General features: G+C 39.3%; 1 protein-coding gene across 4 annotated transcripts in view; it reads right to left on the bottom strand.

Annotated features, from left to right (window-relative positions):
• Positions 1–16,775, bottom strand: part of gria2b (glutamate receptor, ionotropic, AMPA 2b) — a 62,669-nt gene that overhangs the window by 31,752 nt on the left and 14,142 nt on the right. For all 4 annotated transcript variants that reach the window (XM_042492836.1, XM_042492837.1, XM_042492839.1 and 1 more), the window contains exon 3: positions 48–287. In XM_042492836.1, the coding sequence (XP_042348770.1) occupies positions 48–287 (240 nt within the window). The remainder of the gene's footprint in view (positions 1–47; positions 288–16,775) is intronic.

The following is a 16,775-nucleotide window of genomic DNA, read 5'->3' as shown; positions in this document are numbered from 1 at the left end:
GTGGCAACCTTTGTAGAACCAAATCTATAAAAGTTTTGATGACTTACCCCGATCACTGTCGTACAGGTAGGCAAACTTGTCCCACTTGTAGTACTCGATAAGGCTGAGGAGGGGCCCCTTGATATCAGGTCTCATCTGGATGATGAACTGCTGATTGCCATCCAGAGGGAAGCTGGGCGTAATGAAGGAGACATGGAGCGTCCCGCAGAACGATGTGATAGTGTTGACAGACTTCTTGTCGTAGAATCCGAAAATGGCGTACACTCCTCTTGAGAACTGCGAACAGACTGAAGCAGAGGAAAGAAGTTTGTTAAGGTGTGTTGTTTTATGCTAAATCTTGATGTCCACTCACTAAAGAAGAACAATCACAGTTTTCCTGTTTTGATACAAACTCTTACTCTCAACATTTATTTTTGATGGTTTCACAGCTCTCTGCCATAACTCATCGGACAATATATCCAAGACCTTTATGACGATCCTTTAGTGCACATTTGGGCCACACACAACTACACACACAACTAAGGGTCGTCTTTTTCTGTTTCTCTTTCGGCTGATTAATGGATAGCTTTCTGTAAGCTCTGCCATGGGAGTGCTTGTATTCAACAGTACAAGATCCACTGAGCGCCAGTCACCGTGTGAAACTTTTATGAGTCACCCTATGACTTTTTGATACAGTGGGGATAAGCAATGTTGAGTATGTCAAGCATTCACCAAAACTGCACATTAATTCTTCATACAGGATATCCATCTGTGCTGTACCATGAGATGCCGTCGTCTCTTTGATTTCTGCTCAAGCGCACAGCCATTTCAGGCTTCTCCTGTGAGAATATGTGGCAGGGCAGATATTCTGCAGTGCACAGCCTCACCATCACATATTAGCCATATCAGTACATCATGGATGACTAAACCATACTTAATACATCTTCTTTGGAAGCCTTTAGACCTAAATGATCACCTTTAGCAACCAGCATTTATGAAGACTGTGTGCTTCCCTCAGATTATTTGTATTAAGCCCTCATCTTGTTGACTCTGCAAAATCACCTTTGTTCAATAATTCATGACCCGTGCTCAGGTACATACAGCACAGTACCTTTTGCTGGCCTCCAACATTCATTATGCACAGACCAGAAAAGGGCGCTGTGCACTGAAGATAAACACGAGTACTGAATGTTGAATTAATCCTAAGGTTGCAGGGCGTTTCTCAAACATTGTACGAGGGTCAGCAGATTGGCATGTTGCTTGTAAATGTGTATTGATCAAATGTAAGTTAATCAGGCTTATTGACTTGGACATATGTGTTCTCCAGTGTAGTTAATCCAATGAGTAATTTCCTTTTCCACAATATTACTGGAATGGCTTGCTGACGAAGGGAACTAGAGTCCATATCATATATTAGCTTGCTGCATGCTGCAACATGGGTATGAGGAAATGTTATCTACATAAATTCACATAAGGTGGTATTCCACCTTTATATCAAGAGGGGATGTAGGGTTTACTGAATTCCTTGCTGTAATGTTGCACATGTACACACATTGAGGACTCTTAACAGCTACTTTCTTGCACTGTTAAGCACCGAGCAGCTTCATTAGTGATGTATGGGTCAAAATTAATAGCAGCTCATTAAAATTTGTCTCTGGCGAATGAATCAAGCAGGCTGCAGTATTCGGTCTTCGTCTGTTCTCAAACTTTGTCCCAGCTGAGCAAGACAGACACACTTGGACCATGAAGAACTTAAATTAAACTAAAACCAATTCATCCTGTCTCCAAAAGAGTTGAGAAGTCGCAAGAGTTATTTCTGGCACCCATGGTTCTTGAAGTAAAAGTCCAATATTTTTCTTGCACAGACAATGGTACAGCAGGGGACTGACAGAGCACTTCAAAGGCTTTAATGAAAATGCAAAGTCATAAAAAGTAATGCAAAAGCCTGTGTGTGCAAATATGTCAAATGTGAAACGTTAACTACAAGCAGTAACCTCTGGGGCTGAAAAATTAAGCCAAAGTGGAAGTGCAAAAAAATTGCAGTTCCTCAAATGGCCACTTGAGGCTGGCTCTACAAGTGAGTCAATCCCCACAGACCCCCAAGTTAAAATGTCCAACTTTACAGCAGAAATAAACATGTTTACAGCCTAGTACAAAAAACAGTTATGCCCTCTCTAGCTACAGTAATTCTTCATTCATAACTGTACAGGAGTGGAATTTTACCAATGTATTGTTATTGAGGCTTAAAGTTATGCACAATCAAGGGTGTGGCCACTCTGAGTGACAAGTTGGTGCCAAAAATTGACAAGTTGCTACCACTGTGGCAAAGTTGATTAGGTAATATAGCCATGAAATACCCCAGATTCACAGAGTATATGCACAGCTGTTGTTATTTCAGTGTATTTTCATATCATGAACACTGAAAGTTAACATTTCGTTCACTTTATAAAAGTTCTTTTCAGTGTTTGGTTGTACTGAAATAACTTTTCAGGAGTTGGGTGTTCAGTTTTTCATCATCATCATCATCATCATCATCATCATATTTAACAATAGACTGTACTGTAAATGCACTATGCTAGCCAAGCTAAGAGCAAGTGTTTTAGTAAGCTCCACTCACTCATTCAATATGGTTACTTTTGGCTCCAAAAATCCAAGATGGTGACTGTCAAAAAGTCAAACTTGTGGCTTTCAACCAAGGTACACAAACCAATGGGTGATTACATCACTGTCATTCAAGGTGCACCTTGTGAGGAACTATGGTTCAGTGTTCTGGTTCCACCACAATGACAACTTTTTTAAAATTCAAATTAACCTTTAACCCACCAATGTCACAAAATACCATAAAAAACTAACCTATTGAGGCAGTGGTAGACAGGGGTAGACCAGAAGCTCCTATGTTTACCAAAGTTTTTGTCAAAGGAGTCTGGCTTGGAACAGAGCACAGTTCAGATAACCGTCATAAAGGGCTATCTGTTTGGGAAGTACTTCGTATACAATTAGATAAATGAGATTTGGATTCTATTTCATGAGTTGTTTGAGAGTTTGTAACTGGATTTTTTGATATAGTTTTACTGCTGTTAAATGCGGATGACTATGATTTCAATTCATCACGAAATTTCTTTAAAAATTCTTAAAATTCTTTGTACACTGGAGGTATATGAGAAAAGCAACCGTATCTTCAAGAATTCAACGACACAAAGGAGGTTTGTGTCGTTTTTGAGCGGTGCAGTATTCTTTTAAGGCTACTTCAAAGACCTGTCTTTTACCCCCAGAGTCCCAAAAAAATGTAGATTCATCAAGAATGGGCCAAAATAAACAGGGGCAAGGCCAGCTTTCATCCACTGCCAGTATCAACGTGCTGCCAAAATCTCTACAGATCTGTCAACTCGAGCAATTAAATGTTCATCAAAGTTGTCCGAGACAAGCCGTTAACGCCAGTCCGATCACCTCCATCAGTCTGTGGCACCGTTCCTAATCTCTTTAGCAGATGACAGTGGCCAATGATGTGGCCACAGAGAGATCAGACTTCTCTAATCTAATTCCACTTTTGTCTAACAGGGTGCTGATAGAACCCAAAGTGTGTCATCCGTTAAGTGTCGCAATGTAATTGGAAAATGATTCTGTACAATTCAGTGAAGAAGAAGACACATTCCTGAGAGGAGAGGTGAGGTTACATGTTAAATAAGTCATGGCACTGTGTTCACAGGTGACAGCTGTCTGAACTGAACACAGCCTGAAACAAATGAGAGCAAGGAATTCAATTTGTGTGGTTTTAAGAACAGATTTGTCTCCAAATGTACTGTGAAAAAACTAAAGGAGGAAGCAAACATTGGGTCAGCCCCCATTCAGCCTCCATTCATTGAAATTTTCATTATGTTGCAAGTTAAACCAACCAGAACTACTTCTTTTAATATATGCTTTATTATGTAGAAGGAAGACAGGTGTTGGCTGCAATTAATTGACTGTTACAGTGATTAGTCTTTAGTTAGTTGCTGTGGTTATCTCTGGGGTGTTTCTAAATATGTGCATGTATTGTGCAATTATACACATGTATAATTAAATACAAACTCAGACCTCCAATTCACTCTACAATAATTTAATAATCTATAAACATTCCCTCATTTGTCTAACACAGTTAAAGTTACCTTTCAGATAATGATTTCACACACAAACATTTTCATGCAATCATAAAATATAATATATTGATCAATATGTTAAATGTTATTGCTCTATTAAAAAGGCAATAGTTGGTTAAATGGTTATGGTTAGAAAAGATCAGAATTTGGCTTAAAAAACATTTGGGGGCCAGTAATGCCGCTGGAAATGCAGCGACAACTCAATAAAAAACACCAATGTTTGGGGGAAGAAGCGCTGATAGAAACACAGCAAAAGTTTGCTTTAAGAGCATCTAAGTTTGGAGGCAGAAAGGCCACTGGAAATGAAATGACAACTCGCTAAAAAAAACAGCACTGTTTGGGGACAGAAACACTGCTCAAAAAGCAGTAACGACTCGCTAGAAACCACCTATGTTTGGGGGCAAAATTGTGCTGGAAATGGAGTGGTAAATGGCGTTGGAAGTGACACAAGGTGTCCCTATTGAACAACCAGTTTTGTTGTTTATTTGTCTCAAACAGTGGTCTGCAGCTTGGCAGCCGTCTTGCCTTAATGTTATGCCGTCCACCATCCCCTCCACCTCCCAAAGAGAGAGTCAGCCCAACAATGTCAAGAGATTACAACAAACTTGGCCCTTTAATAATGGATAAACACATTCTTAACAAGCTAATTGGTACTGCATGAGCCCTCTAACCTATATCTATAATGCTGATAACCACTACAAATGCTTATTTAATGGAGTGATAACGTTCAAACCGGGTGCCAGTTCTCTACAAAGGAATATCATATATGCATGTCCTTTTGTTTCACAATGGACTCCTCATCCTCTTTTATTCTCCAGCTTTACAACCCCTTATTAATTCTTTTCAGTGTAGCTGATGAAATAGATTCCATGTCTTTGTAAGTTGATGTCACATTTTGTTTTGCAAAAAAACAAGAACAGAAAAACATCCTATCTCATAATGGCATCACAGAACAGAACTAATATATTCCAGCACCCCTCATTGCCTCCCTCTGAAGCTAATAGAGCTGTGCAGTTTCCTTCTGTCCCTGTGTCACATCCGTCCATTGTATGTTTCTAAGGCTTTCTTTGCTGGCACTCTCTCGCTGGTGCGCCTGCTGAGTTTGCCCAGGATTAAAACTCTCTGAGCTCATGCTTAGAGACTGGATATCCCCATGACTGTGCTGCAGCTTATGCCAGAGCGAACAGTTTGACAACATGTTACTTTATTACCAAAAATGATAATTCACATCCAGAAGCCATGCACTACCCATTTCTCCACGCAGGGACTGTTCAGGAAGGATTTTTCTGGCTCTGCAATGTGACTGCAACAGAAAAAAAAGCAAGAGGTTTTTAATGGGCAAGATATCTACATGTGCCTCTTGAATAAGAAATTTAGAAATGTTTAATTAAAGAAGAAAAGCCAGCCATAAACAGCGACGTTTAGAAACAGTGAGGATTGTGGAAAAAGTCATTAAGCCTCTGTCACATCTGACCGCTTTTCAATAAAACTAGGGGGTATTTGCCTTAGAAATCACCCCCCAAACACAGAAAAAAAGAAATGGCTGGGTAAATCTTTTTTTCAAGTGTTGATGAGGTCACCCTAATTAGTCACCACAAGCAAAATGTTGAAACAAATCGTATTATTGCTCACTGCTGGGTGTGTAAGCTGTGGTAAGAACCCAGTTTTCTCTCCCTATCTTTCTGTTTGAAAAGATTTCTTTTAAAGTGCAGTTCTCACTTAATCTGGGAATGTTAAAGTAAGATAAACACACTGTCGACTTGGGGACTTGTAATCCTGACATTGTACTTACAGACAATAGTGCACAGCATAATACACTGAGAACTTGTGTACCTGATTTGTCTGTGTTTGGTTTTGGGTGTGTGAGCTGGTTGGGCTCTAGATTTCACTTCAAAGTTTCTCTTTGAAACAGTTATGTTAAAGAAATGAGTCTGTTGACAAGGATAATGTTAATGTAATTAACAATGTACTTTCAAAAATGTCTCTCCAAACACATTCAATGGATGATAGATGACCATGTATCTGCACTTTCTGCATTGGAATATTTGCAAAGAAAATTACTTCTTAATCAAAATTTAAAACTCTTCAGAGAGAGGCTTGGTTTCTGTTTTCTTCCTAACTTCAGACTTACATGTCTGATCCAGCAACTTTAAACACAGCAAATGCTGTAAAACATTTCCTAAAAGTTTGTAAGACTTAAGGTTGAAAATGTGACATTCATTCATTCAAGTGACTAATTAATTTTATTGACACAATATGGCATATGCTGATACTTGCATATGTATATTTAAATCTACACACTACCTACAAGTGGAGCTGTTTTCTTTTTCTTCACACACACACACACACACACACACACACACACATTACTATAAGTGGACTGTTGCTATACTCTTTCCAAGTGTGGACCTCTGTTTCAGGTTTTTAAAAATCCAAAGTGAAATAGAAAATTTAATTTTTAAGTTTTTTTTCCCCATAATATTACAGAAAATGTGCTTTTTATCATTTTTAAGACATTGTCAAGAGGTGACTTGCATTCTACAGTTACGTCTATACATCAAAAAGGGGACCTCAATAAACTGAAGTGGGACAATCTACACCCATTCTTTCACCTGATGAGTATTTGCTTACCATAAAGATTTTTTTTTAATCTATCTCTCTCTCTCTGACACACAAACTGGAAACTGTGAATCTGTTTGTCTGACTGAAAGTGAAGAAATCAAGTTAATCAAGTCAGAAAAATAAAATGTAGTGTTTGCTGTCTATAATCCGCCACAGTAACACTAAAAGAAAAAAATAACTAATTAATGACTACTGAAAATTGAAACAGATGTACAGTATATGCTCAGCATTGAAAGTACTGCAGCATTAAACAGAAAACATTATTTTAGTTGAGTATTAATTAAGTTATCTAAAGTTTCTCATCTCTTTGTGCCAACTTCAGAGCTTGTTCCTGCTGTTCCTGTACATTATTTATACCACAGATGTATAAGCACTCATCAGACACCCTGTGGTCATCAGAAGGTCCTAATCACCTCATTATCAGCAGCATGTTAAATTTGTCGCAGCAGTAACTCCGGCTCTGTGCATCACCTTCCAAGGAGAAGGTGCACCCTGTGAAATATATTTAGCTGTCCCAATTAGCTGACCTCATTTTCACCGCCATGGCACTGAAGGCATCTCCACCACTCCACCACTGTTTACATTACTGCTCTGTCACTGATCAAAGATTAAACTTGCATAAATTAACTGCAAATAAAACAAATTCTGCTGACATCTAATAAGCCTTGCATTAGTGTGAAGTTTTTTTAGGAGAGAGAGACAGGTACCAGTAATTTGATTGGTCTTTTAACGAACTTTTTTTTCTATGCTTTTTTTTGTGCAAATTCACTTACTTTGATTGTTCCAAATAAGACCCCACAACTAACAGATGAGTAGATGTCTGATCAAAATAAAAATGATTATAAAGCCAATATTTTAGTAATATTTTGAATTTGTAAAATGTTATTAGTGGCACATCATCATAAGGCTCACGGACATTTGTGTTGTTTTTATACGTTTTATGTTTAAAAAAAAAAACCATCTGAAACACCATTCATAAATAAATGAAATGAAATTAGGAGAAAATGTTTACTTTCAGGCATTACAGCATTTTTTGCAGCTCTAATGATCAGAGAGGACATTCTTTAAATCATTCACGACAAAACTATCTGATATTTAATGAAACACCAACTGAGCCCCAAAATGATGAATCAGTTTAACACTCTCACACACACAGGCCACGTCACTGTCGCGATGATCATCAGCAGTCCAGTCACAGCTAACAGAACTGACTGTTAGATATCTCACCCTCTCCAACACTCCTGTTCTCACCACAGAGAAAAGCCTCTGGGCTTTGGGGCTTTTATGTAAAACCGAGCCGTCACCAGTTGGAGAGGCGGCTCAAAGCCACCACCCCTTCTGTCAGAGGAACCTGAGCACATTTGTCACTGATATAGTTGCTGCACAGCTAGAAAGTGACCTTGTATATCTAAAATAATTGGACAAACTAGGTAGTTTGTCAGTGTTTTCTAACATGAGGCAGGAACTGAACAACAGCCCAAAGCATCAAAATCACATGCTGAACAACCAACCATCATCCCCTGATTTCTTCCTAAGCTTTCTTGCAGTCTGTGACCAAAATACTCTAGAGACATCTTTGCCTCTTTGAAAATCAGTCATATAAAAGACACTGTCATCAGCACACAAATTTTTAAATTAGACACAGGTGAAACAAATCAGGGTGCAGGCTCATAATTAACTGAATAGATGCAACTAAGAGGCCAAAAACCTAGATAACAATGAATTCTTATCATCGAAATAAAAGTATATAAGCTTAGTTTCCACACATGGAAATGGTTTTCTGACAAAAATAAACAGAATGTCTATGTCAGTGTGATGTGTAGTTATATTTCTAGAGAGGTGCATGTCAGGCTACGGCAAGTAAAAATCCCACTTAAGTGTGTACCTGCAGCCAGAAACTGGTCAGGTTGGCTTGAGATAAATTTCTTAACAAGGAGAAAACAGCACTGTCCAAAGGTAACAAACTCTGTCCTTTAACATCCCTAAAGCTAAACAATTAACATTCCTCAAGAAATCTTTGTCATCTTCAAAATTGTCATGGACTATAAAAGCAAATGCCATAACTGCCAGGCTTTTCTTCTGAAATTAAAAATGTCATGTTTCTACTTCTTCCTACTCAGCAGACACCTTTCAAGCATTGCAAAAAAAACATGTTTTGGCTCCTCTGGGTGATCTCAACACTTTTAAGGCCTTTCAGAAACCAAACTCATTGCTGTGTACCTCTTGTTAAATCAGACTTGTTCTTCCTTAAGTGCTTGCTTCTTCATCGTTACACCTCAAAAAAAGAAAATGGACAGAGATGTGTCTGACTTCAGGCTCTGTCGAAAGAATAATTTTGAATTATTATCATCTCAATTAATACACTGTTTAGCCCAGAGCTGAATTCCTATTCACACTATTCCCAAAGGATTCTTTTAGGTTAAAGGATTATGAAATACCGTCTGAGACACGCAGCACTCAAGGAAAGCAAAACATATATCAATAGCCTATCAAATTTATGGAGTGTAGGCAGTGTTTCATAACTTCTAAGAGCTTTGTCTGCAGCCTGTAACAACATGATCTGGTTTCATTCCCTCTGTAGACTGTTGCCAGGGTAACATATTTCAGCCATGTTCCCTCTCTCTTCACTGCAGAAAATATTCGCCTCGGCATGTCATTTCATTTAGTGTTGAGGCTTTAAATGTCATTTTTGTGAAAGCAACTGCTGTAATGAGCCAAAAAGACACCTGACAAAGACATTTCTCAAAGTTACCATGAATGAAACATGGAAAACTAAGTTTTATAAATTCAGATTTTCTATGCGACACAACTTCTGAATATGTAGTCATTATGAAATATTTTCCTTGGTCAGATAGGCATACATGCACTGCAGCACCGCAGGCTGTTGCCTGGGTGACAGTTCTCAGTCATGCTCTTAAGTGGCCGATAGGAAGACTTCTGGGAGGTGTCACTGTGGGCCAGCGAGGCGCGCTGGGAGGTGTTTTTGTCTGCATCCGAGCTTCCGGCAGCTGGTCTCGAGCAGAACAGTACAGCTCAGTTCTTATCAACTTCTGACTCCCCCTCCTCCCATCTCCCATCCTATTTCACTCCTTCTCTCTTTCTCCCTCTCTCGCTTTGTTCACTGACCTGTTTCCTGGAGGCTTTCTGACGGCTGTGGATGGAGGATGTAGGTTTCACAAGAACTCAGTCTGATGAATGTTCTCAATACTAAAGGCCCAATATGCAACTGCTGTACAGCGCTCCCCAATATGTCCCAATCATCCTTTCAGCGCTTCCTTTTGTTGTCTTTAGAAGCTGAGGGGATGGAGCGAGGAGCGACTGTGTGTGGAGCCTTGGAAGCAGCCTGAACAGCTCAGAGGCCTATGCCAGATATTGACTAAGCTGGACTGCTGACTAGAGTAGCTGCACCATTTACTGCTAACTAACAATGTGCTGTACTTGTCAGCATTTCTCCTGTGAATTTTGAATCAATGGCATTAATGAGATCGAAGCAGCTCCACTGATTTTATACATAAAAGTCAGTTTATGAGTCATGATTAGCACAATTCAAGTAGTGAAAATAGTATATTTACTGTGAATAATTATGTGGCTCTGGAAGAGCTTTATCAAATCTTAAAAAAATAACCCAAGAGATGCGACCAGGTTTATTTCAGAGGAAGAAGGAAGCGATCCCACAGGGAGGCAGTTTGGAGTGCTGGATGGGTCATATAATACAGAACTTTCCCTAAAGAGACCTGCATTTGGCACAGTCTGAACTTTGAGTCATTTTAAGATAAATTATCACCATGTTTCTTTACCTAGACCCAACCACAGTAACTTTACTTTTTTAAACCTAGCCCAGGAAACTTTGTTGAGACTGAAATTTTAGGGTAAATAAGAACGTCATTCATGGAGTGCTAATTTGCAGATTATTATACAAACTGTTGTATAAGGATACATTGTTTAGGATGATTCATTGACAGGTTGACAATCTGCTATCAATCATCATGCTTAAATACAGTTGGTAAAACGTTATAAAGTAGTTAAGACAACAATTTGTTCAGATATGTCTTGCAGCATGCAGTTAATGTTAGCTTCACACCATGTATGTCACTACTTGGTGTCATCAGCAACATAGAAAGCTCTTATTTTATCTGATCGAACAATGGACAATAACGTCAATGATGTTAGGCATTTTTTCTGCTCTGAGTTGAAGTTTTCTTCAACTGTAAGTGTTCAGGGTCTTCCTGCAAAAATGGCAAGCACACATAAAAAAAAAGAAAAGAAACACGTAAGCAGCAAGCAGAACACTGAAGTCTCATTAAAAAACAATTACAACAAGCCATCCAAGATTGCTAAAATGCACTCTGTCTGATTGGGGCCATAATCTGTCTGTTGCAAGCCCCTTGAATTTATGGAAGTTCAATAAGGCCCTTTTAACATAGCTGCGGTATAAATTGCGGTATGACTGTGTCAATAATAGCAGCTTTACTAATGTTCTAATTATATCTTCTAATGAAGTCAGAAAAATCCCTTTACTTTCAAATTAACTTGAATGCAGTAATTAAAGGTGTGTGTGATTTGGTGTAGCACTCTGAGTAATCCGCTAACCAAACAACTGTGTTGTAATTCCCTGTTCAGCCTTGCAAGACCTGTTTTAAACACCCATCTGGATTCCAACCAATAAGAGATACTCAAACTTCTGATTAAGAAAAATCTAATCTTGCACAAAATTCCAACTAGTAATAGCTGACTATAAAGGCTAATATTTCACTCATTAAGGATAATTATGCCTTGAAAATACAGACTAAGTCTAAAATCTTAAATATTAAGATAGATTTACTGTGTTGTGTTGCTGTGCACAGGCACACCAATCCATCCCACGAAGCACGATGCAGAATTCCTCAGCCGTATTGATTCTGCGGAGTCGGCCCATACATCACACACAGCTACTTTGTTCACATTTCATCTGCCTCCTGCAATAAAACATATCGTACGTCCACTGACCTTTAGCGGAAATACCAAAGCAGACTTTTGATCTGCTCCTCTATGTTCTAATGATCCTGGAACCTGCCCGAGCAAAATTAGTTACATCTATAAAAACACAGCTTCATCCAGCATCCGAGGAAGCAGCTGCCATAGCAACCAGACACTCAGCGTTCACCGAAGATGAATAGGAACCAACTCAGAGAGGTGGAGCAAAGCAGAGAGACAATAGACATGATCCTGGCTTTGATGGTTCCTGTTCAAATGACTTTTTATATCACAGGTGGGCTGAATCATTATATTTCAGGAACATTGCACAATTCACAGCATATTTTGATGTACCAAACCCTTTTCTCTCTTGTCTGTCTCCCATTTTCCTTTTCTGCTCTCTTCTATTTGTCATTAGAGGAACCGCAAGGGAAGAGATGAAGCCATGAGATGTCCCATCAACAAGACGCTACCCCCCTCCCTGAATATGATCACCTCGATGGGTCATTCCAGATGACCCCAGGTCTCATCACCTCAATATATCCACTTGACCCCTGACTCATCCCCTCTACCTTGGCCCTTAGCTCTGTCCTCTGTCCCTGACCTTCACACAACCACTTAACTATCCATCATCCATTCATTTTAATACTTGAATTAATATATTCAGCAGTGAAGTGCATCGGTGAAAAGGGTTAGAAACTACAGCAGTGATGAGTGGTTACTTGAAAATAAAGCAAATCTAAATCAAAATGAAATTAAAAATCAAACAAACAAGTTAACGACCCACAAAAAGGGCTTAAAAAATATGATTCTGAAACATACTTTAAAATATGTTATTATATTATAATTTTTTCTTTTTTTTTTTTTTTTTTGCTCAGCATATTTCCCTAGCTCTTTAAAAATAATTTCTAAATCTACTAATTTCTTGCAATTTTGTAGAATCTCTCTTGTCCAGTTTCTAAATTCCCTTTTCCCCGTGCTTTTTTAAATAAATGAAACCAATTTTCTCAGGGTTCAGAAGTTGAAATACTTGTGAAAAACATCTGAGAGCAGCACAAGAAAAGTGACACTGCTCCCAGTTTCAAAGGGTTAATACGCAGCGCTCCCTTGTGCTGCTTAAAACACTTTTGACACTGTGTCTTTGTCAAGGCTTACACACTTTGACTGAGTGCCAGTGAAAAGTTCCACAGAAGAAGATGGAGATTACACAACACTCCTACTTCAAACGGAGTTGTGACCTTCCGGAGGCCTCGGTTTCCGACAATAAAGTGAGCATTAAAAAGTAAGATTGAAGTTGCAGCTGCAGCCCTTTCATGGGATTTGATTTCTTCCTCTTTGTGAGGGATTTTCATACAAATCTGACTATTTCTGACAAACAGCCCCGTTGCACAGAAGGCCGCTTTGTTGCAGAGGCACAGCGCAAAACAGAACTCATCATGTTGACAGAACAGTGGACCATGACACGCTGATATTTGCTCAACAGTAATCTTTTGGATGGCTGAACAGTAAATAGCATGTACAGTATGGCAGTGTATTGAGGTATTAAATATGATTAGGACTGTAATGTAGTAGAAACTGAGGATTATGGATGGTTTTACTCTCAATAGCCATTTTCCTAACTCTATCCAGTCAAACTTTCCCTGATTGAGTAAGAGCATCTTAATGTGGGTTGATGATAAACTGAGCCAAGTATCTGCAATGAAGTCTGTATAATGACTCGGCAATAAGTTGGCAATGTGATGGCTATTGGCAGAGTCCTCTTGTTTTCTTGTGTTTATCTTTGTAATAAATATCTTTTAATTCCTTCTATTGGCATTATATTGGTCTGCAGCATAGATCAAAAAATGCAAAATCTACTTAAAAATGGTATCATTTTAGGTTAGGTTTATTTATTTAGCACACATTAACAAAAATGGTGCAAGGAGGGAATGAAGCCCGATGGGCTTGTACAAGAGCTCCACCCCTTCTGTGGTTTATCTGCTTGGTTATCGGGATAGCGTTCTCAGTCAGTTGACCCACCATTTTGGTCCGGACTGAAATATATCAATAACTGTTTGATGGATTATTATGACATTGTGTACAGACAGCCATGCTTCCCTGTAGGTTAAGTCCACCGACTTCTGTCACCCTCTGACTTTTTTGGCTACAACATAAGGTCAAAGGTTTCACTTATCCTCCAGAATATCCCAACTTTCAGAGACTGCTTGCCACAAAATAATGTACAGACATTCAAAGTTCCCATGGGATGAATATTAATGAGTTTCTTATCTGATTTATCCTCTAGTGAGTCAATGAGGTGGTCACCTTGTCTCACTCCCAGGGTGTCAAAAAATGCCACTTGGCCAGTAGCCCTTGGCATTAGATATGGATGCACAGTGCATTCTTTAAAGTCTGTATGAGATGCACCAGGATTTTAACCAACTCCACAGTAAAACCATCTGGACATGGAAGAACTCTGCTAAGGACAGGTGGGAGTGAAGGTTGATGGGTCCAACAAGAACAGGACTTTCAACCAGGAGATAGGTGTTTGTCCAGAGTGAAACTAAGGGGGTTTGCACACATCGGGGCGGCTGTGGCTCAGAGGTAGAGCAGGTCGTTCTATAATCGGAAGGTCAGCAGTTCGATTAAAATACTGAACCCTGAATTGCTCCCAAAGCCGCATCATCAGAGTGTGAGTGTGTGTGACTGATTACTGAGTAGCAGGTGGCACCCTGTACGGTAGCCTTGGCCACCAGCGTGTGAATGTCTGTGTGAATGGGTGAATGTGACAATGTAGTGTGAAATCGCTTTGAGTGGTCAATAAGACTAGAAAAGTGCTATGCAAGCACAGTCTATTTACCATTTACCGTTTACATTAGGGATACAGGGCCTTGATCCAAGTATGCTTGTTCCATTTGTTTGATTTGTGTGAACACTGTGAAGTGAACCCAATAACAGTACCTTGATCAGTGCCAGAGTCCTCCTGAAAAGTCGGTCTTATGTACGGTTCATGTTACTCCAGTATGGTACAAGTCAGGTGTGAATAGCAAGTGTAGGTGGACTGCAAATAACACGACTACAAGGAATTTTAAACCAGTTATGAAATAGTCTAAATGTTATTCTGATGTCTCTATATAAGACGACAACACAGCCTGTCGCAAACAGACCCAGATCTGGCGATGTGTCTGCTTTCAACATGCAGGCGAAGCCCTGGCGAGAGTCAGACAGCGCCATGCCCTGACAGCAGTAGCTCCGAAGCTTTGCCTTGCTGTTCCAGCCTTTGCTACATTGTAAGCGCAATAAAAATGCCATGTAGATGATGATGAAAGTGTACTGAGGTATGGAGCAACATAATTAATGCGAAGGTAAAGCAGTGGAGGATTGGAGAAGGGTTGTAATCGTACTCCAGCTCGGCAAGAGTCAATCATATTTGATATTCTCATATAAATATGAGAATATCCTAAAAGATTTTAACTGAAATTGTTAGTCACATGAGTCGACTTAAGTGACTACGAACATTCCTATCCCTAACCAAGTCGTTTTGTTGCCTAAACTTAACTGAAGAGCCAAAATATAATGAGTAGAGATTAAATCCCGTTGGAGGTTGACACATTTGGTTTTTGTTGATTTTTTTTTGACAGCTATTGGCCAGATTGCCATGACATTTGGTTGAGACAAGGGATGAGCACGTCTCAATTCCTCACTCTACAATCATTGAGGCAAAAATCTCCATTATCACAATGTAATCAAACTTTCCAAAAACACTACTATTAGTGCTAAAATAATGTAAAATTACTTCACAGCATATCCCTAATGAACTAATCAAACCTAACAAACTAAACAATGAACTGTGGTCTGCTGGGCGTTTATAGTTAAAAGGCATAAAATCAGAGAGAGCTGCAAGTTATTTACCTTTATTTAATGAGTCTTCCGAGATTTAGCTGACTTGCTTTTTCTGACAATTATCTTAAACTGCATTTGTAAAAAACAAAAAACAATGAATTCAAGGAGGTTTCAAGTAAAAAATAAAAGATGCAAATCTGAAAATCCCCTGTGTCTATCATCTGAAATTCTACAAGCAGAGCTTAAGAGAGAATTAAAGGTCAGCATTTGGATGTATTTATTGGATTTAACGCTGTTTCTCTTGTTTTTTTTCCGGCCAGCAAATGGTGAAATCAGAAAATGTCAGATAATTTATTCAGCTGCCCCCTTTTCCCATGTTTCTCCTGCTGTTTTATCACAGCAGGGGAGATGTGGAGCTGCTAAGAGATTTGAGGGCTGTCTTTTTTTACAGCTTGAGTCATTCTGAAATGTTTGTGCTGGATTTGACCGCTACATTTTACTGCAGGTCACACATGTTCCAAAACTCAGAGCCGACCTGCACATGAGCAACCTTACTCCTGTCCACTTCAGGATCAAAAGTGTCTCGTCTAACTTTAGTGTCACTGTGTGAAAATATGAGAGACGGCAGTTGGGAAGAGTCCGTTTTTGCCTCTTGCCCGCTGCAACATAACACTCTCTGTCTGTCTGATACCTGAGTGTATCCGCTGCTGAATATATCTGCTCTGAGAGTGTGTGTGTGCCTGTCGGTTTGTTTGCCCTCTCTCTCAGAAACCTGTTACACACAATGATCTCATCTGCCAGTGGAGTGCTGCTGACCTAGCTTTTGTGGGCTCGCCGCTGGGCAAAGTCCTATCCGTCTCTGCCTCGTCATATTTCACTCGTATTTGTTTTCTTATCTCCCTCTAACTGTCCATGTCATCGTCCATTTAATGGTTTCGTGCTAACGCCAATTACATGCTTGTCTGTCCTCGTGGTTGATCCCTTTTTAAAGGGATTTTACTGTTGGAAATTTGACAATATCTGAGCATGCAAAGGTGACATTATGGTTTTCAGTATATTTTGTAATATGTAGCTTTTTGGGCCTTTTTTACACAAAGCACTGTATCATATTGTTATGTGACTGATTCATTTACGCTTACAGAAAATCTGAATATAAAGTGCTTCTCTATTAGCACTGCTGCCATTTCTACTGACGACTACTGCAACCAAAGGAGGTTCATAATGATAAAGAACTATTAAATGTCGCATTAGACGGTCATTTCA

The sequence above is a fragment of the Plectropomus leopardus genome, chromosome 9 (genome assembly GCF_008729295.1).
Source record: "Plectropomus leopardus isolate mb chromosome 9, YSFRI_Pleo_2.0, whole genome shotgun sequence".
In the NCBI taxonomy this organism is placed as follows: domain Eukaryota; kingdom Metazoa; phylum Chordata; class Actinopteri; order Perciformes; family Serranidae; genus Plectropomus; species Plectropomus leopardus.
This window is presented reverse-complemented; position numbering and strand designations above follow the sequence as displayed.